The 13,265-nt window shown below is 35.6% G+C and overlaps 2 protein-coding genes across 3 annotated transcripts in view; one reads left to right on the top strand and one right to left on the bottom strand.

The window, feature by feature from the left end:
- Positions 1-8,691, bottom strand: part of LOC131427547 (protein neuralized) — a 96,065-nt gene extending 87,374 nt beyond the window's left edge. The window contains exon 1 of the mRNA XM_058590835.1: positions 8,318-8,691. Within this exon, the coding sequence (XP_058446818.1) occupies positions 8,318-8,342 (25 nt within the window). The 5' untranslated portion in view covers positions 8,343-8,691. The remainder of the gene's footprint in view (positions 1-8,317) is intronic.
- A 3,061-nt stretch (positions 8,692-11,752) lies between these two features.
- On the top strand, positions 11,753-12,741 carry LOC131429536 (small ribosomal subunit protein uS10m). 2 transcript variants are annotated; one of them, XM_058593721.1, is made up of 3 exons: positions 11,753-11,864; positions 11,918-12,162; positions 12,446-12,741. In XM_058593721.1, exons 1-3 carry the CDS (start codon positions 11,856-11,858, stop codon positions 12,693-12,695), a joined length of 504 nt encoding a protein of 167 aa, XP_058449704.1. In that variant the 5' UTR covers positions 11,753-11,855; the 3' UTR covers positions 12,696-12,741. The 2 variants fall into 2 exon arrangements, with proteins under 2 accessions (XP_058449704.1, XP_058449705.1); XM_058593722.1 differs by having other exon boundaries at positions 11,762-11,864; positions 11,933-12,162.
- Positions 12,742-13,265: the final 524 nt, after the last annotated feature.

Here is a 13,265-nt window from a genome sequence, read left to right as displayed (position 1 = left end):
GTTGCTCACATACAAACAGACGGCGTTCGATGTCCCTCGGTTTCGACTCGTACGGCACCCAGTTTCTTTCTTTCTGAATCATGTCCAGGGGCTTGAGACGTTTTGAAATCGCTTGCTGACTCACTCCCAACGATTCGGCAAGCTCTTCTTGGGTTTGGTACGAATCTTCATCAAGCAATGCTTCTAGTTGTTCATCTTCGAAGGTTTTTTCTCTTCCACCACCATGTTTGTCTTCGACATCGAAATCACCATTTTTAAAACGTTGAAACCACTCCCGACACGTTCTTTTACTCAGAGCAGAATCACAGTAATTTTCTGAGAGCATTCGATGCGCTTCAGCTGCATTTCTTTCGAATTGTAACAGAAAAGTAAAACTTCCCGCAAATGGCGAGAATTGGGCACATATACAGACATTTTCGAGCGTGAATAATACGAAAACAAGAACAACTGTCACTGAAACGGCGATGACAATTTGTTAGGCACTGTACACACTCACTTTGAAGGCATTATCATCTATGTATTTTGACCAGCCTCAGCCGGTACCGCCACCTATTAGAAAACGGCGGCAAAGTTGTACACCAGATATAATAAACGTTTTACTTAAATTTATAGTAAATCTGAATAAGTGATATAAAGTAGAATAATTAACAATAAAGGTATAAATATTTAGATACGTTTCAAGAATTTTTGAATGGATTTGATATCATGCCACTACACGAAATCGGCAATTTTAAAGGTAATCTAGGGGTTATAAAAATGTTTGAAGGGCAAGCTCCGGAAAACAGCAAATGCCTTAAAAAACTACAAGGATTTGAAGCAATAGTGGATGAAAGTGTGTTAAAAAGAAGGCGCAATTGTTACACAATATTAATTTGGTAGTCCAAGGTGTGGGCATTTACCCAACCATATTTATTCCCTGAGAGTGCCAAAAATATCCGACTGAAAATAAATTTTTGATATTTATTTTTATCTGTTGCATCGCGTCAGACAGTCTTCAAATGCGGTCTTATCGATAAAATTTGGTCCATATGGACACATAAAACTAAGCGAATTACATGACAATTTTATTTAGTTTGGTTAATTGATATTCTTGTAATAATTCCATCAAAATAATAAACCATTCTAAGCCTTAACAAAAAGTGGTGCATACATTTTTTAGAACTCATACTTATACAACTATTGAACATTTAGTTTTGAGTCCGAATTCGGAAATTCTTCGCCAAATCGTCAGATTTCAGATGAATTTAACGGTGAAAGCAAAATTGCGAAAATAAAAAGTATGAAATAAACAATAACCTGTTCGAAAGTTAAAAGAAAGCGTAGTTTGTCGGTTAGATCACTTATTCCATCAAACATTCAGAATTGTAAGTGTATGCCTTATGACTTGACTTGACAGAAGATTGCTAACGAGTCTAAGATTGTCAGTCTTCTCCAAGAAAAAAAGCAGATAGAAATACTGCAGTGTAATTCGAAATATTAGTAGAAATATTGAAACGGCATTGTGACATTGATAGTTCAGCATAAACTACTAATGCGCTGATTATTCGAAGACGAAATATAATTAAAAAATAAAATTAGTCATTAGTACCCTTAGCACAAAACCGAAGCGAATATGGGACGAAGCTCAACGGATCGGTTAGTTCAAATGAGCAGTTTTCTTCAGAAAAAAAATTATGATGTTATTATATTTCAATATTATTTGAAATATTTGAATTCTAATATGTGAAAAGTGGACCTAAAATGACGAATTGCAAATCATGATTGGTTTACCTGACGATCACAGAAATAGATATTTTTTCAGATATTGGAATAATTATTCTATCTTTGAAGTACCTTATTAGCAAATAAGGATTTCATTTTTTCGGTTCGAACAAGCAATGATATCTTTATCCACTACAGAGTTTAAAACCATTTGATAGTTTGATAAACAAAAATGTCGAATGAAACAATATTCAGTTCTCTACTGCTTGCTAGTCTAACTAGAAAAGCTTATAATAAACTTAAATAGCAACATTCAAATATAATTGCAAATATGGGTCACCATAAATGCATTTTCTGTATCGTTTTTTTTTCTCTGAACGACCCTGAATATATCGTCCTATGAAAAGTATACATGCTATTATAACACCAGTAGGACATATGCCAGCACTCGTTTTGCGTTTATTCCTCTTCCTTCATCTCGTCTTACGGTTTTTGATCTTAAAGACATTTGGAAAATCGATTTATCTACGCAATCTGCTATACATATTCTTGCTTACGAAACGACCTCTTGTTTCTCTGCTTCTTTCACCTTCGTCTTTACCGTTGCCCTCGGGAGTCCGATTGCTAGGACAGCTGGCACTCTTGACTAGTTCGTTTCGTACGTACGTAAACCATGGGATGTCAGACAGAGACCTGAGACCAGCAGAAGCGTGCCAAATAATGCGCAAAATCAATTCCACTCAGCTTCGTTTGGACCCGTACGGTGCATTATAGAGGAAAAGGAACCGCCAAAGGGTCCGGACTGAGCCTATTGTGACTGTCTAATGATGTCACCATACAGAAATCGTCACGGTTCGTAGTGTTGCGGGCATGCAAGTGAACAGTCGATGGGAAAATATCTCCGAAGATTTTTCTCCCCAAAGCGGACAGAGCGATATGCAGTGGCATGTGTTTAGCTTAACAATGGACGCCTGCATAGCCGGGTCTATTGTTGCGTTAGTTAGAGGTCCTGCTAGGTGGAAAATCCTGCAGGTTTTTTCCTCCTACATTCCTTTGAGGTGTGATGACCACGTGAAGTCACAGGTGAGTACGCCGGTTCCTAATGAAACCGAGATGGTAAAAAGCACGTTCCAGGTGTTCGGCATGAAGCAGGAATTTTTCGGTAATCGACATCCAAGGATGAATTGTTAGAAGCACATATGAACAGCATTTCAAGTGTCTGCTAAATTTAACAAATGCACCAAAGCACAATACCTGTTCTGATGGCTCGGACGGGACTTCTGACCATCTGAATCGGCCAGTATTAGCCGAAACTTGTTTTCGTCCGGCACGTCAGGAAAGACTTAGCACTTCGGTGCTTATTATAAGTGTGTTGCAAATAGCAATAACTTTACGTCTGCTTGTCAGTTCAAATTGAACTGTTTAAGTTTGCAGTAAGCAGTTCAATTTGAACTGCTCTGCACTGGCGAGTCTAAGACGAAACGTAAATATAGTGAAAGTGGTTATGTGCCCTAGCACAAAATAAGGTTAACCCTTAAAAGAATAAACAGGCTTACTATACAAACATTTTCGGGTCGGGGTACAGTATATTTTTACATCAGGGTTTTGAGAATTTGTGTAAAATACGTAAAAAGGGATTTTCAAAAATTAAGTATTTTAAAGGGGGGTTTTCAATGAAAAATTATTTGATCATCGTCAGTTGAAGCGATTGAGTGAGCATTGACCAACTTAAATGAGAACATGAAGTCAGTAGGAAAATATGTGCCCTAATCATTGAAGGGAAAGTGAATCTGAATCTAAATGAAAACAGTTCGTCCAGTGACATGGAATATTTCTTTTTAATTTCATATGAAACCTGCAATTAATGAAAATAAAGCTTTTTAAACAGATCAAATGCATATCAACGTGAAAAAGTGGCAGAAATTCAAATAAACCGAGCTAAAAACACTACATTATGTAGTTTTTCTTATGAGCACCATACAGTAAAATTCACCGCTTAAAACTATAATGTGTATATTGTGCGGCGAATGACCAGAAACGGTTAAAGTCGCTAAAAAAATAAAATAAACAAACAAACAATAATGTGTATAGTGTTGACCGTGAAAACACTAGATACGTGGTCCCAGTGTACGCCAAAGTGCCATTTGGCCTTCATTGTGACACCACTACTAAAAATACAAGGCATATTCGAAAAATAAGGGCAGATCGCTAATATTTCAAAATCCTTAAAATCGTAACACGATTAAACATGTGTACATTTGTATGTGCACTCGTGCAGCTTATTGAGATGTTCACCCTCATTCTTGTTTACGGCCGTATACGATACGTTCGAAAGTATGTCACATTTGTATTACCGTTTACGTTCGAATCAATCACACTGTCAAATATCGTACATGCATAAGAACAACGCCAAACTAACTTTAAACCATCAGTTCTGGTACAGACTTAAGTTGTAATGAAAAACGTTTGATATCATTTGTTATTTGGCTTTTTTTTGCTAATTTTGTATCATCATGCTTGTTCACGTCCGTCGACGTCCGACTATTCTGACACTAACGTTCGAATGAATGCGAACAAGCAATTCTTGTTTTCACTCGAATGTGTACGAACGAAATTCCTGTGCAAAAGAAGGATCGGCATCGCACGTATTTTTTAGGAAGATTCCAAGCATAAAAAAGTGACGAATGCTACATAATAAATAAATGTCGTACGCAAGAATAATTTTATTCAAGTCAGCAAATAAAAAATTGTAAATTTAATTTCGTGCAAAGTAAAAAAAAACATTGAAAATTGTCATATCTACATATTTATTACATTGGTGAAATCATGCATTTAATATAAAGAAAAACATGTTTACCCATGGCGTAGTTTCCATAAAGTACCAAATAAATATGGTAAAACTTGATTCGTAAAAACTTGGAACCGCCCATATATTCGAAGGCTCGCCAGGAAAAAAAACAAGCATTTTACTTTGACTGCTATGCTTTCCAAAGGTTTTATTCAAAAACGTTCTTAATCCACCTAGCAGTGAGATGATACTTTTTTATCAATCAACATGTGTTTTTCGCGTGAATATTTTTCGTTGTGTTTAGTTCTCAAGAAATTATTTAAATGACCGTCTTTTTTAAATGAATTGTAATTAAAATTTTGGAAATGCAAGACGAATCGAACACAGAAAATTTATGAAACCTTAAAATTATTCCTTTCAATCTAACCGTGTGACAATCGATTAAGCCTTCCATGAGTTGTAGAAGTGGGTTCCTCTTTAAAGTGTCATTATTTATGGTACTTCCAAAAACGGTATTTAGAGACCAGCATAACACAAAATAGTTCGTATGTCCATGAATTAGTATGACGAATAAATTGAAATAGTTTTGAGCCCAACTTTGAAGATTTTTTAGTATAGTCATCTTCTATGACGGTTTTAAAAACTCTTAACCCTGTAATTTCAAAATTGGAAGTCGTAACCGGATAAAATTCACCAATTTTGCATGGGACCATACATTCATTTTAATTTTAATTTTTGTTTTATAAATTCATTTCGGCTTAGCTTCTCTATTCTCGATACTTTCGGAAACCGGTGTTGCCGAGGTCAGTTGAATTATCCATTAGGCGAATTTGTTGTTAAGCATTTCATTAGACTCGAAATTTTTGAAAATCAGTGGTGCGCTCACATAAATTTTTTGGGTGCCGAATAACGTTAAAACTGAAATAAGTTTATTTGGTCATCGACTCTCCAAATCTGTGAACCCGATAAACCCGATAAATTTATGTGAAATTTTTACACTAATCACCCTGTATCTCGAACCGGAAGTCGACCCTGATTAAAAAACAAGCAGTTTTTATGGGACCTCAAGATCTTTTATTGGAATGTTAAATTGACGAAATCGGTTCAGCCATCTACTAGCAAAATGAGTGACATTGTTTTAATTTTATTACATATATCATCCTGTAGTTCCGGAACCAGAAGTTGGATCCAAATGAAATTCAGAAACCATATATGAGAGCATAGGGCTGTTCACATGATAAACAGGCTTGCATACGAACTGTGTGTGAAATATTGAATGAGATGCCTGGGAAGAACTTGCGAAATCAATTTTTAGTTAGATGACAGATTCAAACAACATGGGGAAACAATCAGAGTTCTACACTTGTAAAAATCGTGTGAAAAGCGTTCCAATAGTTTGAGTGGGAAAACTTCTGTGTGATTATAAGGTAACATATTCATGAGAAATAAGTAATAAAAATGAATTGAAATTAATAACGTAGAGAAATAAGAGATTAGTATCTCGATTTTGTTTTCGCGTTTCAATGTTAATAACTTATTTGCTGAATTTTCTTCCTGAGCGTAACAAATCTCATATATATGTGCTCAAGGGTTGTATCTTCATGACAGAGTAAACCGTTCATCAGAAAGTCTAACCAGAATTACTACAGAAATTCCGAAAGCAAAACTCGGCCAATGAACCCCGGCTATCGCCCAATGTTTTTTTACTTGGTATTACATTTCTTTTGTGAAATTTAACCTTCTGTTTCAACAAACTTCACAGCACAGAAAGAGAGTTAGAAACACACGGCCCTCTTCGAAACTTTTTGCAGGAATACAGATAATTCTGATTATTTTTGCTATTCTATAAGTCACATACACAGCCATTTCTGCGCAATCTGCTTACGGTGTCGAACGTTTTATTATGTAGGCAGCACAAATAAATAGCCGATGGATCTTTCAAGGATGATACATTTTCTCCAAGCAGAAAAACAACTCAAGTTACAAAAATCCTACACATTGAATGATGTTGGATTAAGTTACTTGAATCTTCGAAATTAATAATTGGTAATAATGAAACACAGATATTGAACATCTTAGTTTCGCGAAAAGTACGGAATTACTTTTCACACTAAACTTATACCATACTAATACATTGTGTTTACTGTCTTTAGAATAAATCAACCATCCTGCAGTTGCTAGCATTGCTCAACACTCGAAATACATGTATCAGCTGAGCAACACACAAGATGCAAGGTGTAAAGGCCGTTGCCGTTACTCCACTTCTCATTTCTGATCCTGAAGATCGGAACCTTTCGCCCGATGAAATGCACTTGTTTCGTGGTTTTACTTTTCATTTACCTCTGCTTCGCTTCCAACATTGTTCTTTCGACTTTCATGCCTATTGAAACAGGTGGAAAGTACATTAAACTGAACGAAACACGCAGGATGCTAAGGACAGCATGCGTAGATGGCCGATGCATCCTGCTTAAAACGATGGGATGATACAAAGAAAATCGATTAACCAATATCCTGCTAGTATTGATATGCAACTTCCGTTGAAAAATTTTGAAGAATAGTATCTATAGGAAAAAGGTTTATTTGATATTAATGTTGATAGCGATAACTTCTTCGAAATTTACTTTTTTGCTTACATATTACTAAAGATCCAATTTTCTAAAAATTATATTTTTGAAATAAATTCTAGTTGATCTAATTTTAACACACACCAAAAAAAAGGCAACCAAGAGTTTCATAAGACCAAGGTAAAAATCAATTATAGTAAGAGGTATAGATTAAAACCAACTGTTAAAATTTATTTTGGAATAGATTTTTTGCAAAGCCGTCATACACATTTCAGTAATTTTATTTTAATTAGGTCGAAAATATAGCTTGCATTTCTTAATCATAAGAACCAAGAGTTGTTCAAATCCCAAATATATGGGATGTGACTTGTTATTAGTTTGGGATTGATTTATACTGATCCTATTTTCAAAATGTTTTTTATCAGTTGAAACATGAAACGTTTGAAAAACAAGTTCCGATTTAGAATACGGAAATTAATTATATTACAAAATGATTACAATGAAGGTTACGACCTATGAAATTCATTCAAACAGTTTTTTGTGAATTTCATAAAACTATCTTACGAATATTTGAAGTCTATTTTGATCTGACTGGAGTAAAACGAAACATACAGAAAAATGAGAATAGTCGTGAGTCCTTAGTACAAACAGATTATCTATAACCAGAACCCCTAAATACCCACTATTTTTAATCCGTCAGCAGGAACAAACTTCAGGTCCTAATGTTATAATTGGAAAATAATACAACTGATTTTTGCTAAATCTAGGGAAAAATACAACGCTATCGTATACGTCTGCTCGATGGTTTAAGTGGAACGGCTAACTTTGTACTAGCAGTTCAATTTGAGCTGTCATCCGCTAATTTAAAGACGAAACGTAAGATGAAAAATTGCTTCTATGCTACCATGTTATAAAAAAATGATTTTCTACTTATTTTCTATATTATACATTTGCAATGTTGAACAAACATAGAAATCGCACAAATATCTCAACCACATTCCATTCCCCAAATTCTACCCAACACCCCAGGGGCAGTTTGACGTGTTAAAATGCGTTCGCTTAAAGCGTTCGATCTGAAGTGGATTAAAGCGCGCGTACGATAACATGTTTATACATTAAATCATTAAATGAGCATTGATTCCCATCAACTGGTGCCAGACATAAAAAATCAGAATTTCACCGCCCGGGATGCTGCACCATTATGTAAGCTACAGGCTATCAGCTGTCCGGGAGATTTTCCAATCAGAATGAGGCTACCACTTACCAGAATTGCTGATCGTCTGTCCCATGGTGTTCTCATCAGAATCGGCTAAATTTGAGCGGTTGCTGGCCAAGTGTAAACACGCCCAGCAAGAAAATACCTTTACTTTCACTCTTCAGACAGAACTGCATTCCATATACCACATTCCAGTTAGAACAATTCGCATTGGCTACACCGCGCACTACTCGTTATTTTTTTTATTGCTGCACTAAATCCCGTAAAATATTGCTCTAGCATTTGATACGAATCTTGCTGCGATTATTTAGTAATATCAGTGTTGTAAAATAGTTTAAGGATAATAGCGTTATACAAATCCACTTGATCCTTAGCTCATAGCGGTTGTCAAAGAATCAGAAATAAAACCAATAAGAAAAGCCAAAGAGCATGCAAAGCTTACTGTCATCTGATTCAGAAAAACAGGGGTTGGAATACAGGGTAACACAAAACATTGAACACGTGATTGCGATGTTTTATGTTACAGCTTTTTGTTCATACACTGAGAAATGATTGATAGTTGCAGACCCTACCAGCTAAGAAAGAAATCAGTCTTCAGTTATTAGCTGTTAGCAAATATGAGGCAATTTCGCTCGAGTCATAATCAAACTACAACAAGTCTTCAAATCAGCTACGCCATCGCACGGCTTCTAATTAAAAATATCATGTCAATTCTATGTGTGTGCATTATTGCTATTTTGGTGCGCAAGAATTTGACATTTCTCACACCTACAGCTTACGAATTGTTGATAACATGATGCTTTTAATAGTAGATAACGAATAGAATCGTAATATTTTTCAAAATCACCTTGGAGATCTCAAATTGTGGTAAACTTTTCATATTTTTCTCGAAAACTTTCAATAATGTTAACATTCAAAATCATTCAAAATTTATTGCCGCGAGGTTAATATCCATGTTCGTCCTTGTGCTCTCCGTAGCAACGCCTTTCTTCGACTAATTCTACGCCGCACCAACTATGGAATGACCAGTGCGTCAAAGGCTTGCAAAGATTCTTCAATCGAGTATCATCTCCAATAAGAATTCGTGGGCTATATAAAATAAATATTTTATATATTTAGACACCCGATCATAGAGAATTGTTATGACCGAATCTCAGCTTATACCGAAGCTTTATCTCCTTGCTGTACCTTAGTGTTGTTAAATTTTCTCTGGAAGGATCGTGGGTATCTTTCACAAATGACCTCAAGATCTACCATGTTATTCATAGCACAAAAGATTTCTTCAGTAACAATTAGTAATCTTTGCAGATTGGTACAAATTAAATCACATGACCGTAAATGCAGACGTATACACGATCAAAACGTTTAAGCGAAAAAAGTTTCTTTCAATTTCGAATACTATATTGCCAAGTCGTCTAGACACACTGCTATTAAGACGGAGGCTGTCGTGTGCTTTAATTATAGCAGATGTTTTGAACGACAGGGTCATCCTCGAGCGCTTTTTCAACCTATAACGCACCAAATACGAAATAAACGGTACCACTGTTTATTGGTTTTACAATTAATCAAACAAATAAATGAAATATTGAAAAAACGCGATCAATTTTCTCCTAAATGTTCTAGAAAAAAGCATGTATCGTAACGTCACAATTTTTCCAACAAATACACAGTCTGGTCCTAAATGTAAAAAATTTGATACCTACGTTTATATGCACTCGTGACATGGAATCTTGACGTTGTGGACGACGCATTTTTTTTTCTTTTTTCTAAAATTTCCGAAAATTTTACAATCGCATTACACTAAAACCCAAAGTCCGCATCGAAACTCACACATACAAGTTGGTGAGAGAAATGTCAAAATTATGTGCGTCGAAATAGCAGCACTGTGCACCCGTACAATTCGGTGTATTGTGCTGTAGGGGCTGTAGGCCTAAAAAGGCTGAAAGTAACGAAGAATAATGCTCATTACTCGAGTTACATATTGTGCATAGTTTCGTAGATTGGGTTTCTATCTACGAGATTATATTCACTAACATGTAGGCCTAAAAAGGCTGAAAGTAACGAAGAATAATGCTTATTACTCGAGTTACATATTGTGCATAGTTTCGTAGATTGGGTTTCTATCTACGAGATTATATCCACTAACATGTTAGTGCCGAATTGACATGATATGTTCAATGTAATAACGTACGATGGCGTAGCTGAACTGACGACTGATTTCTCTCTATAAGCTGACAGGATCTGCAAAATAATAATCATGTTATAGTTACGTGAAAAGTTATGTGAATATTTTCCACCCTACTTTTCATGTAGATTTTAATGGACTGACATTTAAAAGCTGTTTAATGCATAATCCAGTAAAAGTTACGTGTTTCATAGGTAAAATGTAATGGACTGCTCATATCACATTTACCTATCAGTTCATATCAAATTTAGATACCAGAGAATTATTATTTTATATATTGATTAAAGCAGACCCTGTCAGCTTGGCGCGATCTCAATCTTCAGTTCAGCAACGCCATCGCACGGCATCACATACAACATATCATGTCAATTGTATGGATGCGCAGTGCTGCTGTTTTGGCGCGCACGAATTTGACATCTCTCTCCCCTACTTCTATGTACGAGATTCGATGCGAACTCGCCTGAGGGCACCATGCTCACAAAAAAAGATGTTGCCAATGATTTGTTCGGGAAATGTGAGAGCTGGATATCTTGTTAATATAATGTCTTTGATTAAAGTCAAAAGGGAGATTTCAGATTCTTATATAAATCTAGGAAATGAAAAATAAAACATTTATTTCAGAAAATTAGCATAGAATTTTAATGGATGAAATAACGTGGGATCTCGAATCGGCAAGCCTTCAGAAATCGTATTGTCACTGCCATCCAACCGAAGCCGAAGTCGAGATACGAGAACTCCCACAACACTACCGATGCAGGTTGAAGTCGCAATACATGGCTCCAGTGTCTCTAGCTTCATACCGATTTTGAACTCGTTTTTCGGTGGACCAACGACATGTTTGAAGCATTCGTAAGGAGCGGCAAACTTCCGAACTCACGCAGGCACTCGGTCCAGTTAAACACATGGAAACTTTCATACTGGAATGGTCCGGTCGATGTAGTAAAAAATTGTAATTAGATAACATTTCTCGCAAATATTTACACTACTTACAATTTGAGAGCCACTGTTCGCCATTTTCAAAATCGAGTTTTTCACACTGGAAATTCACGTAGATTGTTTGACGTTTGGTCAATTCACGTAAACCTTATGTGATGACTGTATTCATTTTAGTGGATGTTCGTATAACATTCATTTTCGTCACGGAAAATATTCAATTTGACATTTGAAACCAATTTACGTGATTTTTTAAGTGAATCGAACGTGAATTTTTATTTGAGTGTACAACCCACCTTCTTCCCATTATTTTGCGCTTCGCCCTTTTGTCGAAAAAGCACCTGGAAAACATCGCTTAAAATGTCAAAGCTCTTCTGCTATGTTTCTTTTATTTCCATATGAGATTTTGTTTACATCATAGCTGTTAGCGGAACATTTTATGAGAATTTATTATTCGAATTAACCGGAATGCTACAGGTAAAAATTTAAAAAAAACTTTACATCATTGTTTAAATCTATTACATCCATAGACATTCAATTTGCAGAGACGTTTGGCATCGGTCGTGCCTACATGGGTAACCACTGCAAGGTTTTACTCGACCGACACTCCCACAGTTGCAAACAGTTCCAGTAGCATTGCATTAAATACGGTACCAGATAAATTGTACAGCCGAGTCGAACTAGAAATGAAAGGGATCGATCCGGAAGTGATGAAAAGCTATGCTTATTTTGCTCAAACTGCTGCCGGGCATTTGAACATTGAAGTCGGAAAACAGTAAGTTGAGCCACCTTCGCACACACAAAAAGTTATAAGCGTGAAATGACATGTTCCTGAAAGAGTAATATGTGTGATGAATAACCCTAAGGTCACAAACTATAATTTAGGCAAATAACGTCAGTGGTTCGTTTATGGTTTGGGCGTTTATAGACGATTATCGATTAGAAAAAATTTAAACATTCCGATCACCATAAAAATGTGTCACTTCACCTGAATAACTTGTATGCACATGACATTCCTTAATGTACCAAGTTAATCATCTAATGCAATTTATTTTCAGCTGGGCTCTGCGAAAGGCTATCAAGGATCGTTTAACACTACTGAAATCAGTTCACATCCACAAAAAGCATCGAGTACAATATGAAATTCGAAACTATTATCGATTTATGCACTTCCATAAACTGACCGGTTCAACTTTAGACACATTTTTGGAATACATTGAGCGAAATTTACCCGAAGGAGTAGCCCTAAAAGTTACCAAAGTAGAAATACAACAAATACCAGAGCATTTGAGATCAGCAGAAATGTAAACAATTTATATTGTTATAGTAATAAAAATTTTATAATGATATAAAAGCTGAGATGAACATTCAAACCGAAATATAAATCGACACTAACAAATACCGGTTGGTCGGTGTAATAAGATCTACAAATCGATTTCGGATCTAACGGTACCGGAAGAACCGGAAATAGTGGTCGAAAGCTCAAAAACGGATCTCTTCTTTTTCTCAGAAACAGCTGAGTCGATTTTCACAAGTTTAGACTCAAATAAAAGAGTCAACGTCTATAAAAATATACTAATTTTGTCCTATGTTCTGATCTCGATTCCGGTTCCGGAACAACAGGTTGAGATTTTTTTTTAAACCTAAACCATCATTTAGAGCGAAAATGCAAAAAAACGAAGAGTTCTTATTAACTTGGGTCAAAACTAATAAAAATTGAAAAGGTTATGCCCAAACAAACTTTTTTGTTCTTATTCAATATTTAAAGAAAGTCGTTTGAAGAATCTCTTAGTAATATTAATGAAAACATGAGTTATGTGAGAAAGGCAGTATAGCACCACTAGGTGGATTAAAACAGCTTTTTCAAATATCATATAC

The sequence above is a fragment of the Malaya genurostris genome, chromosome 2 (genome assembly GCF_030247185.1).
Source record: "Malaya genurostris strain Urasoe2022 chromosome 2, Malgen_1.1, whole genome shotgun sequence".
NCBI lineage: Eukaryota > Metazoa > Arthropoda > Insecta > Diptera > Culicidae > Malaya > Malaya genurostris.
Note: the sequence above shows the minus strand (reverse complement) of the source record. Positions and strands in the feature narration are given on the sequence as shown.

Coding starts and splice junctions, on each gene's coding strand:
- LOC131429536 (XM_058593721.1), top strand. Junction 12,163..12,445: donor AACATTGAAGTCGGAAAACA/GTAAGTTGAGCC, acceptor ATTTATTTTCAG/CTGGGCTCTGCGAAAGGCTA.